Here is a 20,176-nt window from a genome sequence, read left to right as displayed (position 1 = left end):
TGGTTTCACCTGTCTGCCAATGCAGATCGACACGAGACTAAGCAGAATTGCACAGGTTCGAGTCTGATCACAGGTGAGCATGGGATATTTTGATGGGTTTTATTATAAGTCCCATATTGGTATCACCAGAGAGGACTATAGGTTTGCTCTCCGTCTGTCTTTCTGTCCGTTCCACCTGTGGTTTTCCAGACTTTTTTCCCCATACTCTTTAACATAGTCAACTGAAACTTGGTGCATGGCTTTCATATGATAAGTTACAGAACAAGTTCGAGTTTCAGGGTGATTCATCAATTTTTCACAGTTATGCCTTTTTTTACACTGAAAAAAATTCAGTTTCTTCTTCTTCATTTTTGTTCCGGTATCGGCCAAAGTGTGGATTAAAGCAAACTCATTTTTATCTCCGGTTTGTTATCCTCGTTGTCTTTATTGGTTTTTTGTCTACCAAAGGTATCGGTAAATTGAAATTGCTTTTCCTTTTATGTTTTGCCGAATAGACCCAAACATGGTGATTCGAGTTTCTTCTTCTTCATCTTTGTTCCGGTATTGGCTGGAGCGTGCGTTGAACACAAACAAATTTTTATGTCCCAAACATTCAATGGGACTGGTAGGGCACATGTATTGCAAAGCAATTCTCGGTCTTGTTTATTTTGCCAGAGCTCGAATGTCATTTCTTCGAGAGAAAAAACCCCCCATTAAATTGATCATAATTAATGACTCATATTTCAGTTGAGATGCACAATGTTTGACAGAGATCACAAACCATGACAATGATTTAACACAAACATGTGAAACAGTCGTTTTTAAGTGTAAATACTATGTCATACACAAACATTCATGAGCATTATACAAATCCGTTTAGTGGACCTTTTGATGTGTATGCTTGTTTTACCCGAGGTTCTGACGTTGCTGGCGATCTCCTGAGCGTCATCCAAGGAACGACCGTCGGTAAGCATGACGAGCACTTTGGGTAAGTTCTTACGCAGTCCAACCTCTTCCTTAAACAGCTGCGATTGCGTATGTTTCAAGGCACGACCTAGACAGTGATAGAAAACGAATACACAAGGTTCTAGCTGGTTGATTTGATGATTCGTAGCTGGGATATTCACTCAGGTTGAAAACAAATCAGTGTGCTCTGCTGGCTTAGCACATTTGTTTCATTATTCTTGTCTGAAAGATAAGATGTCAAACAAAAACCACTCTATCTTTTCCATAAATATTTTATCGTTTGTTTAGGTGGGTGTACTCATCCGGGCTTTTGGTGTGTCAGTTTCCAATTCCTTCATTAGCAGCGTACAGTGGTACGCACGAGTGTATTGTGCTGCTATTGCAGAAGTGACTGGATTATTTGTTCACTGCGTCTGATACAATGTGTGATTGCACAGCGTAATTCAAGGAACCGAGATTTTTTTTTTACAAAGCCCTATCCGCTTTGGCAAAGAGAGTTTGGTCCAACAACGGTGCCCCAAGATAGCATGAAGACAGATCGCTTGTCTTAGGTATCTGATAAATTTTCACTCACATTCTTGCATGAAGGTGATAAACTGCAACTGAAATTGCGTGATAAGAGTCTGAATAATTATACTGAGTGGTTTGAGGTTGGGGGAGGGAGGGATGGATGATTTGAGGTTGAGGGGACGGGAGGGATGTAAACGTGTTTTTTTGCGAATGTGAAGTGTGGTGATCAATGTGCACAGTGAAGCATCGCCACCATCACGAGAGAGAAAGGTGCAATAAGGACACACGAGAAATGATTCATGATGCAGGACACCAGAAGAGATGTAGGTACAATCCGAGGGTAAAAGACCGACCCTTACATCCTTCATATTCATTCTGAATTTGGAAAAGTGCTGACCTCGCAGGATTATTCAACCTCGGAGCATTCTTTCGGACCTCAACTACAAGAATGTATCACCTTGTCTCAACATCCCACTCCATCAACAAAATAATGTTGTTGACATCCCATCGATTCGTGTGACCTTCAAGCACTTCAAATCCCATTTGTGGCTTTAAGAATAGGATCCATGTCCCGAACTTCTTCGCGGGAATTATCATCCACTTTGCATAAATCCCATGGACAGCATCATTTCATCATGGCTGATGACAACTCCCTCCTGTTTGTCAGAAGAATGATGTGTGGTTTCATTTTTTTTTTTTTTCATTCAGGCACAAGACATGAAGCACATTTTGATCACAGATTTTGGAGCATGTCAAATGTAAGAATTGTAAAAAAATGTCTTAAACTCTATTAACATGAAGGAAAAAGTGTGGATGTATTGTGCTTTCCTACCTGTATTGGTGTTCCCTCCTTTGAAGCGAATGCTCAAGATGGAGTTCAGCAACTTTTCCTTGTCCAGGTGTTTATTCAGGTAAAATTCAGTACGAGAATTGTGGGAGAACTGTGCAATCCCAACCTGCAGAACGCCAGATGTTTTGAATCACCCGTATTACATATTGTTTAAAATCATGGATCCTTAAACGCCACAGTCTCCCATGAGAGATTTTTGTTGACAGCAGTGGAAACTGAAGATAGGTTTGACATATAACCATAAACATTCACGGTAACGCAAAGCTATGATGTCATCGACCCACCAATGAAGTGGGGCTCTGTTACTTGTGAAGCAAAGAGATTTTGTAATATAATGAAACGTGAATAGGAAGGAATCATAACTACCTTTGTGTGTTTGTGTTCATGTAAATACTGCCACATCTGGATATGTACTTTGTGAATGCATGTGCGTGGGCCAACTTATAACGGATATAGTTTGGGATGCTACGTGTCCCAAGGATCCTGTTCCCCTCTTCTGCACAGCCAGTTTATTTTCATTTAATTCATTGAAATGCTATCCGGTGTTGCCCTGTGGGCAAAAGTAGACCCTGTGGGAACACGGAGGAATACAGAGAGTGGTGGAGGTTGTTCTGCTGGATGAGACGTGCTTCAGCCGGTCCTTACAAAAGCCATGAAGGTGGGGTGCTAAGCCGCGGAGAAGGAGGGAGAGAACTGGTGAGAAGCACAGAACGAATTGGTGAGAACCACAGAGCCGAGCCGCAGTGCAGTCCAGTGGCCCAGTGGATTCTTGGCAAAAGTGACACTTCAGAGAACTCTCAGGCTCGACGGCATGACATACAAATTACCCCCAGCCTATGCACACATTATGCAGCCCCTTTTTGCCACCGAGTCATGGCTTTTATATATATATATATATATATATATATATATATATATATATATATATATATATATATATATATATTTGGTCTCTCAAAAGATTTTGATTTCTTGCTTTAGTTTCCCTCCTTCCACATTATCCCTGCTGTAGGATTTGTTGTAGCGTGTATTTGAAATTATAATTAATAAATTATTTGGCCCAATTGTGGAGGTTAGCTTCTTGCCCCGTCGTCTTGGTGGGAAAAGTCCCGCCAACTTAGAGAGCAACTGATGGTTCATGCTTGAACACGGAAACCACATGACAGTTCACACACTTGATTCAAACTAACCAAACTCGCCATCCAGGTTTTGTTGTGAAAGTGCCCGTCATGAGCATCGTCACATTTTGATAAACCTTTATGGTTGCCTTATGCATGTATAAGCTTTTAAACCCTTTTAAGCGATGTCACAAATGAACGATCAAGAAGCTTCAGGTCAATTAATAGTCATATTTGAAAAGTTAATTAATGGTCGACAGGGGCTCAATCTCAGGAGCCTAAGGTCTCAAGCCAGCCACCCAAACTGCTAAGCCAACACCAGGCTCTGCAAAAGTGGTCAGTCCCTCAGGTTGATTTTAAGTGGATGTTCCATCTGCTAACATGATTTTGTGTATGTTGAAGAGTTCACCATGTTTTTCAGGAGAGTAGACAAGTTATCACTGGCATCCTGAACATATTCCAAATTCCTGCCGAAAGCAGTTCGGACTTCAGGCATGATTTGTTTGTTTTGTTCAGGAATGATTTGTCAGGGTTTGTTCAAGACTTTGGCCAAAACTTCCCACTTGGGTGACCCCACAAAAAGGTGGGAATAATTGGTGTTAAGAAATAAGTCGATTTTGAAATTAAAACAATTAACCATTAAGAAGCAAATATACTCTTTGGTGAAATTTCAATCCGTTTCTGAGAAGACTTGTCTTGCCTGTCAGTCAATAGTTGCGAAACACAGTTTTCCAGCAAATTATGGACCCACAAAGACGAGATGTCGCTACCACCGCTGATGTTGAATCGACTGCCTAACGGTTCCTTGTTTAATCAGAATGTTTAATAAGAATTAGATTATAAGTTTTATTATTATGCAATTACAATGCCAGGCCATGTAAACATTCCATTAAAATCGATTAAGGTACAATGTGTTCAAAAGGTTCTCTGAACAAATAAAAACTTCAGCATTTCTGGCCTATTGAAAATATCTCGATTGTTAAACTTTTCGAATGTCCCTTAAATGATATAGTAATCATGATACTGATACTCTGTTATGGAGCACCGGTACTGCCGAAGCAGTTTCTTGGCAAGGAGTATTTTAATTTTTTTATTTTTATTTTTTACGAATAAGCACTGACAACAAAAATCTGTGCCCACTTATACAAAGAAAATGGTACAAAAGGTGGTTTTGGCTCGTGGGTGGTTTGCCATGACCTTCCCAGGGGTGAAGACAATAATTTGGAATTTGTTCAGAGTGCCGGTGACAGCATGCCTACACTTCGCGAAGGACACCGTGGGATCTTTACTGTCCAACAACGGATGCCAGCAGATGGAATGCCAGTTAAACATCCATCCGAGGGATGATACACATATTTATGAATAACCGTGACTGTGAAACACCGGAATGACAGTTTATAGCTGGGTCGGGATTCAAACCCACGATATACAGCCTCGAGACGAGTGTGCGTCCTGCCAGCCCAATATATAAGTATCCATAATATTATTCATCCAGATTCGTAGTTGAATAAGTATTAAAATATTTTTTTGGAAACATGTTATTGGAATTAAATAACAATCACAAGTCACTCTTAGTGCTTCACATGTTTTATGAACCCTGCAATCTGCATAAAAAAATATATTCATAATAATTTCATTTCATGCAGCAACAACTTCAGTCATACTTATCATCATCGTCATTACAAAACTGCAATCATGCTTATAAAAGTTGGAACTGTGCCATGGGTTAGCAATGCCCTTCAGAGCCAGAGTAACTCACCTGTGTGCCATCGGGCCCAATTTTGTCAAAGGCCCCAACAGTGCTGTAGAGAAACTGGATGACTTTCTGGAAATCTGGTTCGCCGATGCTCCATGAACCATCAACCAAAAACACAATGTCTGCCTTAGCATTTCGACACTCTGCGGGAGAGCAAGTCCACATGATTGATCCTTGTCTAAAGCCAAATAGGGATTCCATCATGCAGATAATTTTCTACCGACATTCTTGCTTTCAAAATGGCGCCAGAAGCGTTTCTAACCTTCCCTAGCAGGGGGTATCGTTGGAGCTGGAGTAGTCGTTGTAGTGGGTGGTGCAGCCGTCGTCCTTGGCACTGGGGTATAAAGTGGAAAATAGGAAATGCAGGAGTAATGTTTGAAAGGTTCATCATAAAGTGGTACAAGTCAAATATATTTATTCATTTATTCATTCATTAATATACGGGATGCCATGCTCGTTGTGGAACTGGAGATATTAACAGTATCTCATCTGTGTAAAGTGATTTGCATCGTACATTCACCGAAGTATGGATTTTCTTTTCCAATCAGGACGAAAGGGAAAGTGAATTTATTTTTACAAATTAATGTAATTGCTGAGATGGGTACCAAATGTAAGCAGTGAGTACCTGGATTGAGTGTTCATAAATACAGTGGGACCCGTTTAATAGAATCACTTTGGGCCGGACAAATTTGATTCTAATAAGCGGGTGATTCTAATATCCGAGTTCACCAGAGTTGTGGAGTATCAAGCGGATCAAATGTCGAGTACACATACGGAGACAAATACTCAGCATTTAGTTTGATTTATATGACACACTTGCTCAAAACAATGTAACTTACTACTGAAAATAAAACAATTACACGTACAGTACATATGTACTTTTCAAAGCAAAACAACATAGGTTTGTCGATGAGCCTACTCTGTAATGAAAAAATTGTCGATTGTTGCCTGCTTTAACGAGTCTGTGGCAATGGCGGTGACCTCCTTGTCAAGTTTGCGCAGGAAGGCCATGTCACTGAACCCATGTGATAGCAAACCAAGCCTGATCGTCTTTGCTGCAGACATCATTTCCTTGATGGTCGGGACAGAGATCTCCTCTTCCTCCTCTTCCTCCACTTTAGTGTCGGCATCATAGTCTGCGTCAGTAGCAATTCCCATTTCGCGTTGGACTGCCGAAACGATGGCTTCGTCTGTGACATCATCGTTTGTGGTTTGGAGAGTGGCGTCCATGTTGACGAAGTCCTGCCATTGGTCGGGATCCATTTGAAGAGGGTTGGCTAACTCGGCGTCGTCATTGCTCTCGACCCTTTCGCCTTCGCTTGCCGCTCCGATGAAAATTCCTCCTTTGCGCCAGCAGTTCACTATGCCGGTAGTCTTCACATCATTCCATGCTGCGTCCGTAAACAGCATAGCGTCGAGGATCATTGTCTTTTTCGCCAAGTCACTCGCTGTCATTGCTCCATCCTCGTTGTCAATCTCAGTGAGCACTTTTCGTAGCATGGCACGGCGGTAATGAGCTTTGAATGAACGGATAATTCCCTGATCTAACGGTTGAAGAACAGAGGTTGTGTTCGGCGGGAGAAATGCCACAGTAATGTTCGACAGTTGAAGTGATTGGGGATATGCCGGACAGTTGTCGATGAGAAGCAACGCTTTCTGGTCATGATGCCGAAGCTTCCACTCATCGAGCCATTCAGTGAAGAGGAAACCTGTCATCCATGCGGAGGAATTGGCTCTGTAGCGAACTGGAATTGTTTTGAGGCCTTTGAAACACCGTGGATTCTTGCTTTTACCAATACCGAAAGGAGGACGCTTAGCACCAGTCATCGAGCAGCAAAAAAGCACCGTGATTCTTTCCTTTGGCTTTTTCCCACCGCAGTGCTGATCTCCCTTGAAGAGGAACGTTCCATCTGGTAAGGCCCAAAAATACAACCCGGTTTCGTCAGCATTCCAGATCTCATCAGCCGTGAAGCCTTCTACGAGATCCGGAAACACGTGGTCCAGCCATTGTTGTTTCCCTCCTACGTCAGCCGCCGCTGCCTCTCCGTGAAGTTTCTTGTGGACGATTCCATGTCTTTTCTTGAACCGGTCAATCCAGCCGTTTGTCGCACTGAACTTCTTGTTGTTGAACTTTTCCGCGAACTGAGCCGCTTTCTCCCGCATCAGAGGTCCAGAAAGCGGTGCTTCCTTTTCTCTAGAAGTTTGAATCCACTTGACCATTGCTGATTCGACATCGGGTGCGTTGCCGCTTCGCTTGCGTTTCTGAGAAGAAGACTAATCCACTTGACCTTTCAGAATGGCCTCTCGATCTTTCAGAATCTTGCATAGGATTGGCTGGTTAATTTCCAACTTGTCTGCAGCTTCTTGTTGGCTCATTCTGGGCAAAGCGTCATAGTCCCTCAGGATTTGTGCTTTATCAATGTTTGAACGATCCGTCCGCTTTCGTTTTCTGTCCAACGTGGAAATGACGACACGCCTAGTGCTTAGACTGCAGCTGTCAGCCGTCTGCCTATCTGTACAATGACTACCGAAATCACTGTAGTGGCATCGCGTTATTTTTAGCGTGACGTCAGCCGCCTGGTGGCAAAAGTTGGAACTGTGCGGCCAGTAGGCGCTGAACTGTCAAAGTGGATGGCCAGCAGCTGATTCTATTAAGCGGGTTTTTGATTCTAATAAACGGGAAAAATTGTGTACATTTAGATACAATGGAATCAGTCTCAACGATTTTGATTCTATAATACGGGTGATTCTAGTAACCGTGATTCTATTAAGCGGGTCCCACTGTATGTGAAATCTATAAAGATGAAATAATAATGAAAAAAGATGAAAGTTTGAACATGGCACCAACACTCATTTGTTCTCGACATGACAAGTGACATTGTTGACAAGATCAAGATCGCTATAACACAGATTAAAAGAGCTGTTATTTTGTATACAGAGTCGAGGCTCATGGGAGAACTGGCACACTGAACAGATCAGGACGTAACAGACAAAACCTATATAACTAGAAGGGCACTCGTTAAAGTGCACACCTCCACCACGTAATGCGTGATCCACGAGAACATATCGGGCCCAATATACTTTTGAAATATCATGCTACACAGTACTATATCATTTTTGGCCTTATCTCTCAATGGTGAAGAATTTCTTTAAAAATTAAATAATTCTCGTATCCAGATCCGGATTTGAATCTTCACCAAAATCGAAGCAATTCGTCCTTGCAACTCACCTAACCTTTCCACCAAGTTTCGTCCAAATCTGTAAATAACTCTTTAAGATATCGTGCTAGATATAATTTTTAGCCCAATCTCTCAATGGTGAAGAATCACTTTTAAAATTTTCGTCGTCGGATCCGGATCCGGATCTTCACCAAAATTTAATCAGTTCATCCTTGTCAAACACCCAACCTGCCCACCAAATTTTATCTGGATCTGTTGAAAACTTTTTGAGTTATCCTGCACACAGACAGACAGATAAACAGACAACCAGACAAACAAGAAGAAGATGTCATGCAGAAGAGAACACTTTCAAAATCTATAAAACAAAATTTGACCTTAAAAAATAACTAGTGGTCGAATTCAATGACCAAATATGCAACTCCTCTTCAAATTTCAAGTCAATCAGATGAAAATTGACAATCTCAGAAATTTGGCCGATGTTGTCCTTTTGGCCTATGTTGATCTCAAAAAGAATTGGTGGCTGAATTCAGTGACCTGATATGCAGATCCACTTCAAACTTCAAGTCAATGAGACGAAAATTAAGGATTTTAGAAATGCCAACTTAGTATTGACCTTGGGCCTATGATGACCTTTTGGTCCATGTTGACCTCAAAAATAATAGGCTGATTGAATTCATTGACCTGAAATATAAATCCTCTTCAAATTTAAAGTCAATTGGATGAAAATTGAGAATTTTAGAAATTCGGCCTATGTTGACTTTTTGGCCTATGTGGACTTCAAACATAATTGGTGGTTGAATTCGATGACCTGATATGAAAATCCTCTTCAAATTTCATGTCAATCAGATTAAAATTGAGGATTTTAGAAATCTCACCTAACTTGTTGACCTTTGGCCTTTGTTAACCTTTTGGTCGATGTTGACCGAAAAAAAATACTCGGCTAGTTGAATTCAGTGACACGAAATATAAATCCTCTTCAAATTTCAATTAAATTGGATGAAAATTGAGGATTTTAGAAATACCACCTTCGTTGTTGACCTTTGGCCTTTGTTGACCTTTTGGTCCATGTTGACCTCAAAAAGAATTGGCTGCTTGAACTAAGTGACCTGAAATATAAATCCTCTTCAATTTTCAAGTCAATCGGATGAAAATTGAGGATTTTAGAAATCTCACCTAAGTTGTTGACATTTGGCCTATGTTGGTTGACCTTGTGACCTTTTGACCTCACAAACAATAGCCTTCTTCCTTATGACAACTCTGCCATGTGGTTAAGTTTTGTGAAGAGCGGTTTAAAATTGTGACCTGTAGGTGACAAACAGACAGACAAATAGACAAACAGACAAACAAACAGACAGACAGAGACAGACAGACAGACAGAATAACAAAATTGACTGAACCAATACACTTGAAAAATGTTCGATTTTGCAAGTAACAAACAAACAGACAGAAAGGGGTGAAAACCTACCCTCCTTCACCTTCAGTGGTGGAGGTAAAACATGGATGCATGGAGAAGGAAACTCCAAGGAAGGAAAACTGGAAAATTGGGAGGAGGGACTTGGGAGGGGTTCGAGAGGGTAAAATTATTACGGTTTTGGATTGGGGATAATCTGAGATGGTTGTGAACAGCTGCCTTGAACACCTGGAGGGTAGAATGCGAATGCAAAGGATGTGGAAGTTGATGCCACAGGTGGGAAAAAGAGGAACAAATGAGTGGAAGTGAGCAGTGATCCTGGATTTAGGTAGTTTTACCAAAAGAGGGTTGATGGTGGACTGTGTGAGCCCTGCAGAAACCTGGGTAGGGTGGGGACAAAGCACGGAAAGAGCAGAGGGTGCAAGACCACATAAGAGGTGGTCGAAGACAGAGAGACCACCTCCTGTCTGTGATGGCGAAGTGATAAGCTCATAGAATCAGCTTCATCATGGGAGATTCCAAAAATCTTGAAGGCCTCAAATTCCACAGCACCAAGCTGAGCAAGATTTGAGGCAGGGGAGTTAGCCCAGAAGGGAGAGCAGTACTCCATCAAGCCGCGAATAGGGGCCTTGCAGGTTGATCGGAGTTCAGGAACACCAAGGAAGGACTTTGTACGACGAAAAACACCCAGTCGGCGGCTGGCTTTAAATTCCTGCAGACTCCCTGTTGGTGAAGATTCCTGCAGATGTTTTGCTTCCCAAAACATTCCCTTGAAGCTTCTTGCAGGTGTGAAACTGCACAGCCGAAGTGCAGGTGTGAAACACTATCGTGTCTTTTCACTCCTCCATTGTAAAATTTACAGAACAGATGTAGATAGAAGTTCATGCAATATCATGGCAAAGACACAACCTCTTCAGCAAAGGGCCCCAAAATCCACCACATTTTGAGTCACCCCTATCCCATCTCCTCTTTTGCTCCAGCCTAGCCACAAAGCCAACACCTGGCTTCGAGCATTTCCTATTACTGTGAGTTAACCCAAGACAATTGCTGCTTCATCACAAAGTGCTGCAGAGCAACCCCAAACAGGAGAGAAATTTTGTATTTGTGTTGGCAAGCAATGGCCGACATGTTTTGAAAGGCATGAGGGGAAGGGAGGGAGTTAACACACACAAGCAAGTATCAACACACATGATTAACTAGATGATTGCTTCTATTCAAAGAATGGCATACTCTATGATAGGAAAGGAAAAACATAAAATATCGTGGAATGCGCACACTCACTTGTGTGCTGTGTGGTGCTGGAAGGAGAGCCTTTGGCTTGTGCTGTCTGAGGTGTGAGGGAAAAGCTGTAGTGTGTGTCAGGATACAAGTTGGGTACACAGTACTTGCTGTCTCTCCCTGACAGGGACACTTCTCTTGGGTATCCACCTGGAAATATCATGAAGGTATGCAACAGAATAAGTAATGCTGAGCAATTAAATAAAAGCATAATAGCTATAATGACCACTTACTTTGTGAATATGCACAAGGAGTCATATATATTTGTGCGCCCAGAGGCAAATGACCTGATGAAGTGGCAAATGACCCTCAAATGACCCGCCCAGAGGAAAATGACCCTCCAAATGACCCACCCAGAGGCAAATGACCCTCAAATGACCCGCACAGAGTCAAATGACCCGCCCAGAGGCAAATGACCCTGATGAAGTGGAAAATGAGCCTCAAATGACCTGCCCAGAGGCAAATGACCCTCCAAATGACCCCGATGAAGTGGCAAATGACCCTCAAATGACCCGCTCAGAGTCAAATGACCCGCCCAGAGGCAAATGACCCTGATGAAGTGGCAAATGACCCTTAAATGACCCGCCCAGAGGCAAATGACCCCCCAAATGACCCTGACGAAGTGGCAGGGCACATTGAAAAAGAAACCACCATTCTCTCATGAAAAAGAAAACAAAATTAAAATGGAAGATTAATGGTTGAGTTAAATTCAACTTTCTGTAACATCTGTCCCATAAAAGTAGCCGAGCGTGTGTCTATCCGTCCATTGAAGTTCCACCCATTGATCGGTCGACAATTTTTATACAACGGTCGCCATGTTGGTGCTTACTGCTACGCAAGGTCAAAGACATCTTCGGAGCTGTCATATTCACAATCGCGTGCCCTCCCTATAAGTTTTCCATTCGTTGTAAAATGACTAAGGTGACGGTTCAAAATATTTTGAGCAGATATAGGTGTCATGAACCTTGTGAAGACGGGCCTCAGCGATCATGGCAGTGGTCTGTTGGTTATACACTGCTCAAATAACTATTTTGAATTCTCGCAAGCAGGGCTTTTATTGCGGAGGTTACGCAAGTCCTTGCTATTATTTCTGACTCTTCTATCTATGCTATAAAAGACGTGTATGCGTACACCCGTGTGTCACGCTTTATTTTAAATGGTTCCTGCTGTTGTGGAGTAATACAAATGGTTCCGGGTGAGAAAGAGGTCAGTGTAGGGCGTAGAGTGGCCAACGGAATCACCCCATGGGTAATGTGCTCGTTATTACTTGAAGGGGGGCTGTACAATTACTAAACAACATATACAATACTGCTAACAATAAGAAACTCCAGTTTCAGGGGGAAACGTGCTGGTCATGCGAGAATTTGAATTCAGTAAACAATGTTTCAGAAAGAACTTTGGATCTTGATGTTTCGGCAACATCGGTAGCATAACTCACCCGCAACTTGCTCCCAGGTCAGGCGGTATGAATAAACCCCAGGCTGCGGCCTCCAGCTCAAACACACAGTGTTTGTACCAACCCGAGTCACTGTGAGGTCCATTACTTCAAGAGGGACTAATTCGGATCAGGCACAGTCACATGAAGGAAAAGCACGTGTGATGAGATGAGCAGGAAGGGGCGAATATTGGGATAAGGTTTATAAATTGAGAAGAAAAGGAGCAACAAAAAAGAATTTGATTCAATGTCAAAAGTCAAAGACTGATCAAACGTTAAATTCCACCAAACAGGAGAGAAACCACAACAACAGCACAAATGTTGTGAAAATTATGACGATCGTTTGTATTTCTAGTGTCGTTGCTGAAAATCAATGAGACTGATAGTTAAGGGTAAACGTTGATGCTTGTAGTCAGGTTAGTATTATGGTAGTGAAAACTACGGTGCTACTGCCAGACTTACCTGTCGTGCCAATTCCGACGAGTGGTTCACTCATGCCAGACGGATAAACAGCAAACACAGAAACTTTGTATCTGGTGCCTGGAGTGAGACGATGAAGTACGGCATGTCCAACGTCCCCAACAAAAGTCTCCATCAGCCGCCCACCATCTGAATGGACAGCGACGCGATTTAGGGGTAAACAAGTTCAGAAATAATCATCCCGGGAAGATGGCGTGGAATGAGTGTAGAAATGAAAAACAAGTTTTATATCATGAGGATACATGTTGGTGAGTTGGCGTAAATGATTATATTTACCAGTAATAGGCGGCCACCACCATCCTTGACCATGTTATGGAACATGGGCCGAGGCCTTCATTTTGTTGTTTTTTTCTGCCCTCACTTTTTCACCTTTATAATGGTTCCCGGAGGAAGGTATTAAGTGTTTAGTTTTGGTATCCATGCCTTCCCACGTTTTGAAGAACATTTCCATTATTTAATTTTAAAATTATTATTATTTAATTTTCAATTTTTTATTCCAACAACTTAAAATTATTTGAGTTTTTTTTTTTCCAACTTCCAATCATTATAATATTTTTTCAATTGTCGATTATTTATTTTTCCCATTATTTAAAAAAATTATATATTGATTGATTCATTTGAATTTTAAATTATTTGGTTCCGAGATGGAGGCATTAAGTTTGTCTTCGTGTCCATGATGTCCTGCCTGTTGGCAAAAAAAAAATTGTTTTCATTATGAGGCAAAATTTCAAGTGCAACAAATTAATTGGCTAATATTATAAGTTGGTTATTTTGGGAACCGTCAGTGATCACGATTGCAGCCCTCGTGTTCGTTTTTAATGTTGTTTTCTCTGTAATCACTTGAACAAATGACACAAAACATTCAATGACACCTACCCATGGATAATTTTTAAAAATTTATTTTTAACCAAAGTTACATTGTGATTGGATGGAAAATGCGTCGGGCATTCCAAAAAGTCTATTTTCTGTAGGTCTGGCCGTTTGAAAGGTGTTTCACATCCCAGGAATAAACGGCCTTGGCCTCGCTTCACTTGGCCTCAGCCTAATTTATTTATTTTGATACACAGAAGTTAAAAATGTTTAATGGAATTCTACATGTCAATAAAAAAAAATCGATTTAAGAAACAGATTTACATGTAATTTAAGGGTGGAGATTGAAAAAAAAAAGTTTGAAGATACATCTGTTTGGGATGTACGAGTTGAAGAACAGAAGAACTCACCCAGAGGTTGGTACACAACTTTGTACCCTTGTGTCGGCATCGGGACCCGGTCCCAATCCACACGGAATCTGGTATGCTTCTCATCTGACACGTGTAGATTCCTCGGTGAAAGTAATTGCACTTGGGGTTGAGATATTTAAGGAAGTAAGAAAGGAACCCTTGGAAATTATAGCATAACATGAAGTACATCAGCTATGTTATTGTTCTCGGTGAGTGAAAATCATTTAACTTTTAAGGTTTCTACTAACTACGACCAGAATTTATGACAATCATGACTCACTCTATTGCTACTCCCCAACTCCTTGGCTTGTGCACAGTGTTTCACACTTAGCAAAATACATTTGTGTAAAATAAAAAAGTGTGAAACTCACATGTTCTTCCAGTCCCAGATAAGCTTCCACCCTCCCCAAAAGAGTAAAGTGAGTGAACAGACACACGGTATGGTGTGTCAGGAAGTAAACTATGCAGGACCACTGTGGAGCTTTGCCCACTTGTTGTTACCTATAACCACAGGAGACAATAAAGGTAAGTAAATGAAGCATCTGTTTGCATCACCGAGTTGAACTGGTCATCAAATAATCTTCATTTCTCAATTCAAGAACTACATTATGCATGTATTGTTAAACCGTTTCAACTGGCCTCCAAATAATTACTGTCTTTACCATGACGTCATCTTGATTGTTCCTGAAATTGAGAGGCCACTACAAGGTGCCGGACATCTTCATCCTGACATTGTTGTAAATACGTCATTGTATTTCATGAAATATAAACCGATTGATTTGGGTGGATATGAAACGATTAACCATAAAGATAAAGATCTTGTCACTAAAGTCAAAGTAAAAACAACACTGGTGAAACAGACCACAGTTAATCTGTTTCTCAAATAATCCTTTATGGGTGTAATCAAAAGTTAAATGGTATTTCAGGTCCTGCATTGTGGGTGACATGATGCAATTAAAATTGATTTACCTGTGTTTGAGTCCAGCAATGATGGCAATGGTAAATAAAGTTTGTGAGACATTTGGCAGGAGGGTAGTGATTCCAGAAATTATAAAGTGTGGCAAAATTGTTACAGTTGCCAAAGCAAAGGGCTGGAGAGATTTTGGTCTACCCCGACGAGTGACGACATGTCTCATTAGCTGTGGCCTCGAGCACCTCGAGGCAGGAGTTACAGCCTGCTGTCAAAGACTGGCAGCTCTTCTATTTGGGCTCATGGCCTGCTCCCCACCATTGGAATGAATCCGACATGCCTAATGGTATGGGCTGCAGTTTGTGAACTTTTCAGTTCAGCTGGCTTCAATACTACAGATGCAAAAGAGAACACCACTAGCAAAGTGTAATGAGTATAGCATGTGGCATTATTCCAGATATCCTTAAAAAAATAGTAGTACAGTAGTAGCGGTAGTAGCAGCAGCAGCAGTAAGGCTTATTATTTAAAGCATTAGTTGTAGAGGTATTAGTAATAGTTGTAGTAGTAGTAGTAGTAGTAGTAGTAGTAGTAGTAGTAGTAGTAGTAGTAGTAGTAGTAGTACTCATAGTAAATACAGAAGCATTGTTGCAAACATAACTGAAATGTTCACATTGTGGGGGGGGGTGTATAAATAGCCAAGGCTTGTGGAAGAGCTTGGACATGGAACAGATCAGGACAAAATATAACGAAAGGAACAGCAAGACGAGAAGGGGGAAATGCCAATAGCAGGGCGGATGGAGAAAACACAAACGGCTTAAGCAAGGGATGTATACGGGTAATGATGAGGAGTAGGGGAGAACACAACGGGTGGGGAAGAAGGATATATAAGCAAAGATTTGGGAGTGGGGGTGGGTGGTTTAACGGGTCTAGCAAAGATAAGAGTGTTGGATGTGGGATGATTTGGGATGGTGATGAACAGCTGTCTTGAATACTTGGAGATAAGAATGGAGATTGAAGAGAATATGGACATGTGTTCCACAGGTGGGAAAAAGAGGAACAAATGAGTTAAGGTGAGCATTGGTTCAGGATTTTGGCAGTTTCACTTGGAGGGGATTGCTGGTGAACCATGTGCATTCTGCAGATACCTGGGAAGAGGATGCAAAACCAGAAAGGAGGTGGAAGAAGACAGAGAGACCACCGACTGGTCAGCGATGGCGAAATGATAGGCCCAGAAACTCAAGTTTATGGAGAGAGATTCCAGTTATGTTGAAGGCCTTCGTTTCCAAGGCAACAAGCTGAGCAATGTGTGAGGCAGGGGCACCTGCCCAGACGGGAGAGCAGTACTCCATCAAGCTGCACATGAAAGCCTTGTATGTAGATAGCAGCTCATGTGTGTAGAAGTGTGTGTAGAAGGAAGGACTTTTCATGACGGAGGATGGCCAGTCGGTGTCTGTTTTGGAGGCCAACTTTAAAATGTGACTTGCCGAAGAGAGATCATGCCTGAGAGTGAGACCCAAGATTTTGAGGGACTGAACTTCTTCAAGAGGGTGATTGAGAGAACAGATGGAATGGCATGTGGTACAGTTCTTTTGGGAAGAGACAGTAAGAGAGACAGAGACAGTGAGAGAGACAGAGACAGAGACACAGAGAGAGAGAGAGAGAGAGAGAGAGAGAGAGAGAGAGAGAGAGAGAGAGAGAGATGTGAGAGAGAGAGAGAGAGAGAGGGACAGAGACAGAGAGACAGAGACAGAGAGACAGAGACATAGAGACATAGAGACATAGAGACAGAGAGAGAGAGAGAGAGAGAGAGAGAGAGAGAGAGAGAGAGAGAGAGAGAGAGAGAGAGAGAGAGAGAGAGAGAGAGAGAGAGAGAGAGAGAGAGAGAGAGAGAGAGAGAGAGAGAGAGAGAGAGAGAGAGAGAGAGAGAGAGAGAGAGAGAGAGAGAGAGAGAGAGAGAGAGAGAGAGAGAGAGAGAGAGAGAGAGAGAGAGAGAGACAGAGAGACAGAGAGAGAGAGAGACAGAGACAGAGACAGAGACAGAGACAGAGACAAAAAATATGAAAATTAAGAATATGATGGGGACTAGAACACTGCCTTTGGGTACTACAACGTTGACAGGGAGAGGAGATGGAAGGGTTCTGTTGAGGGCCACATGCTGGCAATGAGAGGGGAAGAAGTCTGTAATCTAAGAGTGTAGTTGGCCTTTGATTCCATAGGCCGACAGTTTGGAGATCATGGTGGGATGCCAAACTGTATTGAAAGCTCGAGATATGTCCAGGGAGATGGTCCTGATCTTTTGCCTGACATTGAGGGCCTCCATCCATTTTGAGAGAGTTGGAGCAGCATGTCCAAGGTAGCATGAGCCAGTCTGAATCCGAATTGATGATCTGAGATGAGCCTGTTGGAGAAAAGGAAGAATTTTATGACAACTGTGATGATGGATTCCATGATCTTGCTGATGATTGGAAGTAAGCTAATCGGGCTGAAGTTAAGGGGATCCGGTTTTGCACCTTTTTTAATGTAGTGCAGTGATGTTGGCTCTTTTCCAACCAGAGGGAAGATGACCTATGGTAAATGACAGGGTTAAAAGGGCAAAGAGAGGAAGTGCAAGAGCAGCAAAGCAAGCTTTTTTGGTTGATGAAAAAATATGCATGAACAATGTTGTAACTGAAGCAAAGTAAAATAAAATTATTACAAACATCGTATGGTTCCAAAGGAGTGAATATTTATTTTGCAAAGACAAACTGAATGGACCTTTGGTAGTGGTGGAATGCTTACGAGCTTGACGACTGCCATTCGGTTCTCATGGGAGTCATTGCTCTGTTTCCTTACTGAGCAGCTGGAAGTCACCATATTATAGGAAAAAGAAACAAATGACCTTGCCACGTTACCTCCCTCCTCCCCACAACCTCACCCCCCCCCCCACTCTTGGCCTACAATTGCAATCCACACATTCACTTGTCTAATGCACACTGACCTTTTTGGTGGTATTTTGTTATAATGCTCGAGGGGATCCTTTGCTTACTTTACCAACTATTTCCATCCTCTCCCCTATCATTTTGTGGTATTCACACATCTGTCAACCTGATTTCTGAGAACACAGGCCCTGAATCTTCAGGCCAGTCTACTTAACAGCATGCAAGGAGCTCAGTAAATCTCACAGCGGGACCGAGGAGCTGCATATTTACGTCTGGCATGGAAATTCCTAGTTCTGATGACATAATACAGCTCAATATGCCTACTTTGTAAGGCAGAGAGGTTTTAGTATCTAAAACATAGAATATTGTGTTAAATATTCACCTATTTTACAGTTTTACATCAAATATTATGTTCAGTTCTGTTTCTGGTCACCATATTTTCTCAATACTCACAAAAATAGCTGAGAAAGTGGAAACACATATATATATATATATATATATATATATATATATATATATATATATATATATATATATATATATATATATATATATATATATATATATATATATATATATATATATATATATATATATATATATATATATATATATATATATACATATGAAAATTAAAATTGGATATCTCAACGAAGCTCTATATACTTGTACATATACTGTACCTTTTTCCGATATTGTGGAGGAAATGAGGAGATATTCATATTTGTATTTGAAAATAAATTGGAATTATTTAATTATATAGCAAAAACAGCAAGTAAAAAAGCAACAGTTGCAAAGAAGAGGCACACACTCAAACACATCTCATCGGATGAACAAAGGGTAACATGAAAAAATAACTGACAAAGTGGAAAAAATCTCTATTGAGCATTGCCAGAAGTTTCAATAATAAGATGGAAGAGCTTGAAGCCAAAGTAGATAGCGAGGAGTACGATATAGTTGCAGTGAGCGAGACATGGTTTAAGGAGAGTAACTGGAGGACAGGATTAGAAGGCTCCAAGGTGTATCAGTGTGATCGGAAGGAGGGAATAGGAGGAGGAGTAGCAATCTGGGTAAAGGACAGCATTGCATCAAGAGAAAGGGATGACATTAAGGAAGAAATAAATGTAGAGGATTCTGTGTGGGAAGAGATTAGAGAGTGTAAAAACTTTAAGATACTGGTAGGATGCTTTTATAGGGCTCTGGGTGTGAAGGAAGAGGAGGAAGGAGGAGTACATTAAGAATCCAAAAGTACATGTGGTAAGGGAAGAGTATTGATTATGGGGGATTTTAACTTGCCTGGGATAGATTGGGTTCAGGAACAGGGAAAGGGCAGAGCAGATGAGGATTTCCTTGATTTAGTCCAGGTTTGTTTTTTAACCCAGTTTGTAGATAAGCCCATGAGCGGGAGTGCAGTGTTAGACCTCCTTTTAAGTAACGATCCCAATATGGTGGAGGAGGTGGAGGTCGGCGAGCATTTAGGAGCAAGTGACCATAACATTGTATGTGCAAAGATTTTGTTCAGAGTTAGAGTTCAGGATATTAGGGAAAGGCTATTAGATTTCAGGATGGCAAACTTTGAGGGTATGAGGAGAGAATTGGGTGATGCAGATTGGGAGACTCTAACAACAGGACAATCAGCATCAGAGAAATGGGAAACCTTTAAGGACCAAACGTGTGGAATGCAGAGGAAGTACATTCCAAAGATGTGTAAAACTAGAAGCAGAAAGAGGCCAGGGTGGTTGAGTAGTGAGGTAGGGAATGCTATGAAGGAGAAGCAGAAGGCATTTATTAGGTTTAAAATAACAAGACTAGAGTTAGATTTATATCACTATCGAAGTAAACAGAGGCAAGTTAAGAAAATAACTCGGCAAGCCAAAAGAGAGTATAAGAAGGACATGGCTAAGAATATTAAACACAACAGCAACACATTCTTAAGTATATCAGGGGAAAAGAACAGGTTAAGACCAGTGTGGACCCATTGAGGAAAAGCATCGAGATAGTGGTTGGTGATGAAAGTGAGATGGCAGGCTTATTAAACAGGTATTGTTCTTTAACTTTTGCACAAGAACAGTCAGGAGAATTGCCAATAGCTGAGAGTTTTTATCAAGGAGGTGAGAAAGGGCTTTTACAGAAGATGCAGGTTGGAGTGGAGAAAGTAAAGGAATA

At 41.4% G+C, this 20,176-nt stretch overlaps 1 protein-coding gene across 3 annotated transcripts in view; it reads right to left on the bottom strand.

Moving 5' to 3' along the window:
• LOC147027132 (collagen alpha-1(XII) chain-like) overlaps positions 1-20,176 on the bottom strand; it is a 365,482-nt gene that overhangs the window by 84,957 nt on the left and 260,349 nt on the right. For all 3 annotated transcript variants that reach the window (XM_085883313.1, XM_085883312.1, XM_085883314.1), the window contains exons 40-48: positions 14,554-14,683; positions 14,183-14,302; positions 12,945-13,091; positions 12,486-12,602; positions 11,051-11,197; positions 5,442-5,513; positions 5,183-5,322; positions 2,288-2,411; positions 890-1,033 (exon numbers count right to left, since the gene is read on the bottom strand). In XM_085883313.1, coding sequence (XP_085739439.1) covers positions 890-1,033; positions 2,288-2,411; positions 5,183-5,322; positions 5,442-5,513; positions 11,051-11,197; positions 12,486-12,602; positions 12,945-13,091; positions 14,183-14,302; positions 14,554-14,683 — 1,141 coding nt within the window. The remainder of the gene's footprint in view (positions 1-889; positions 1,034-2,287; positions 2,412-5,182; positions 5,323-5,441; positions 5,514-11,050; positions 11,198-12,485; positions 12,603-12,944; positions 13,092-14,182; positions 14,303-14,553; positions 14,684-20,176) is intronic.

The sequence above is a fragment of the Eptatretus burgeri genome, chromosome 5 (genome assembly GCF_056783735.1).
Source record: "Eptatretus burgeri isolate ZD-2024b chromosome 5, Ebu_testis_v1, whole genome shotgun sequence".
NCBI lineage: Eukaryota > Metazoa > Chordata > Myxini > Myxiniformes > Myxinidae > Eptatretus > Eptatretus burgeri.
Note: the sequence above shows the minus strand (reverse complement) of the source record. Positions and strands in the feature narration are given on the sequence as shown.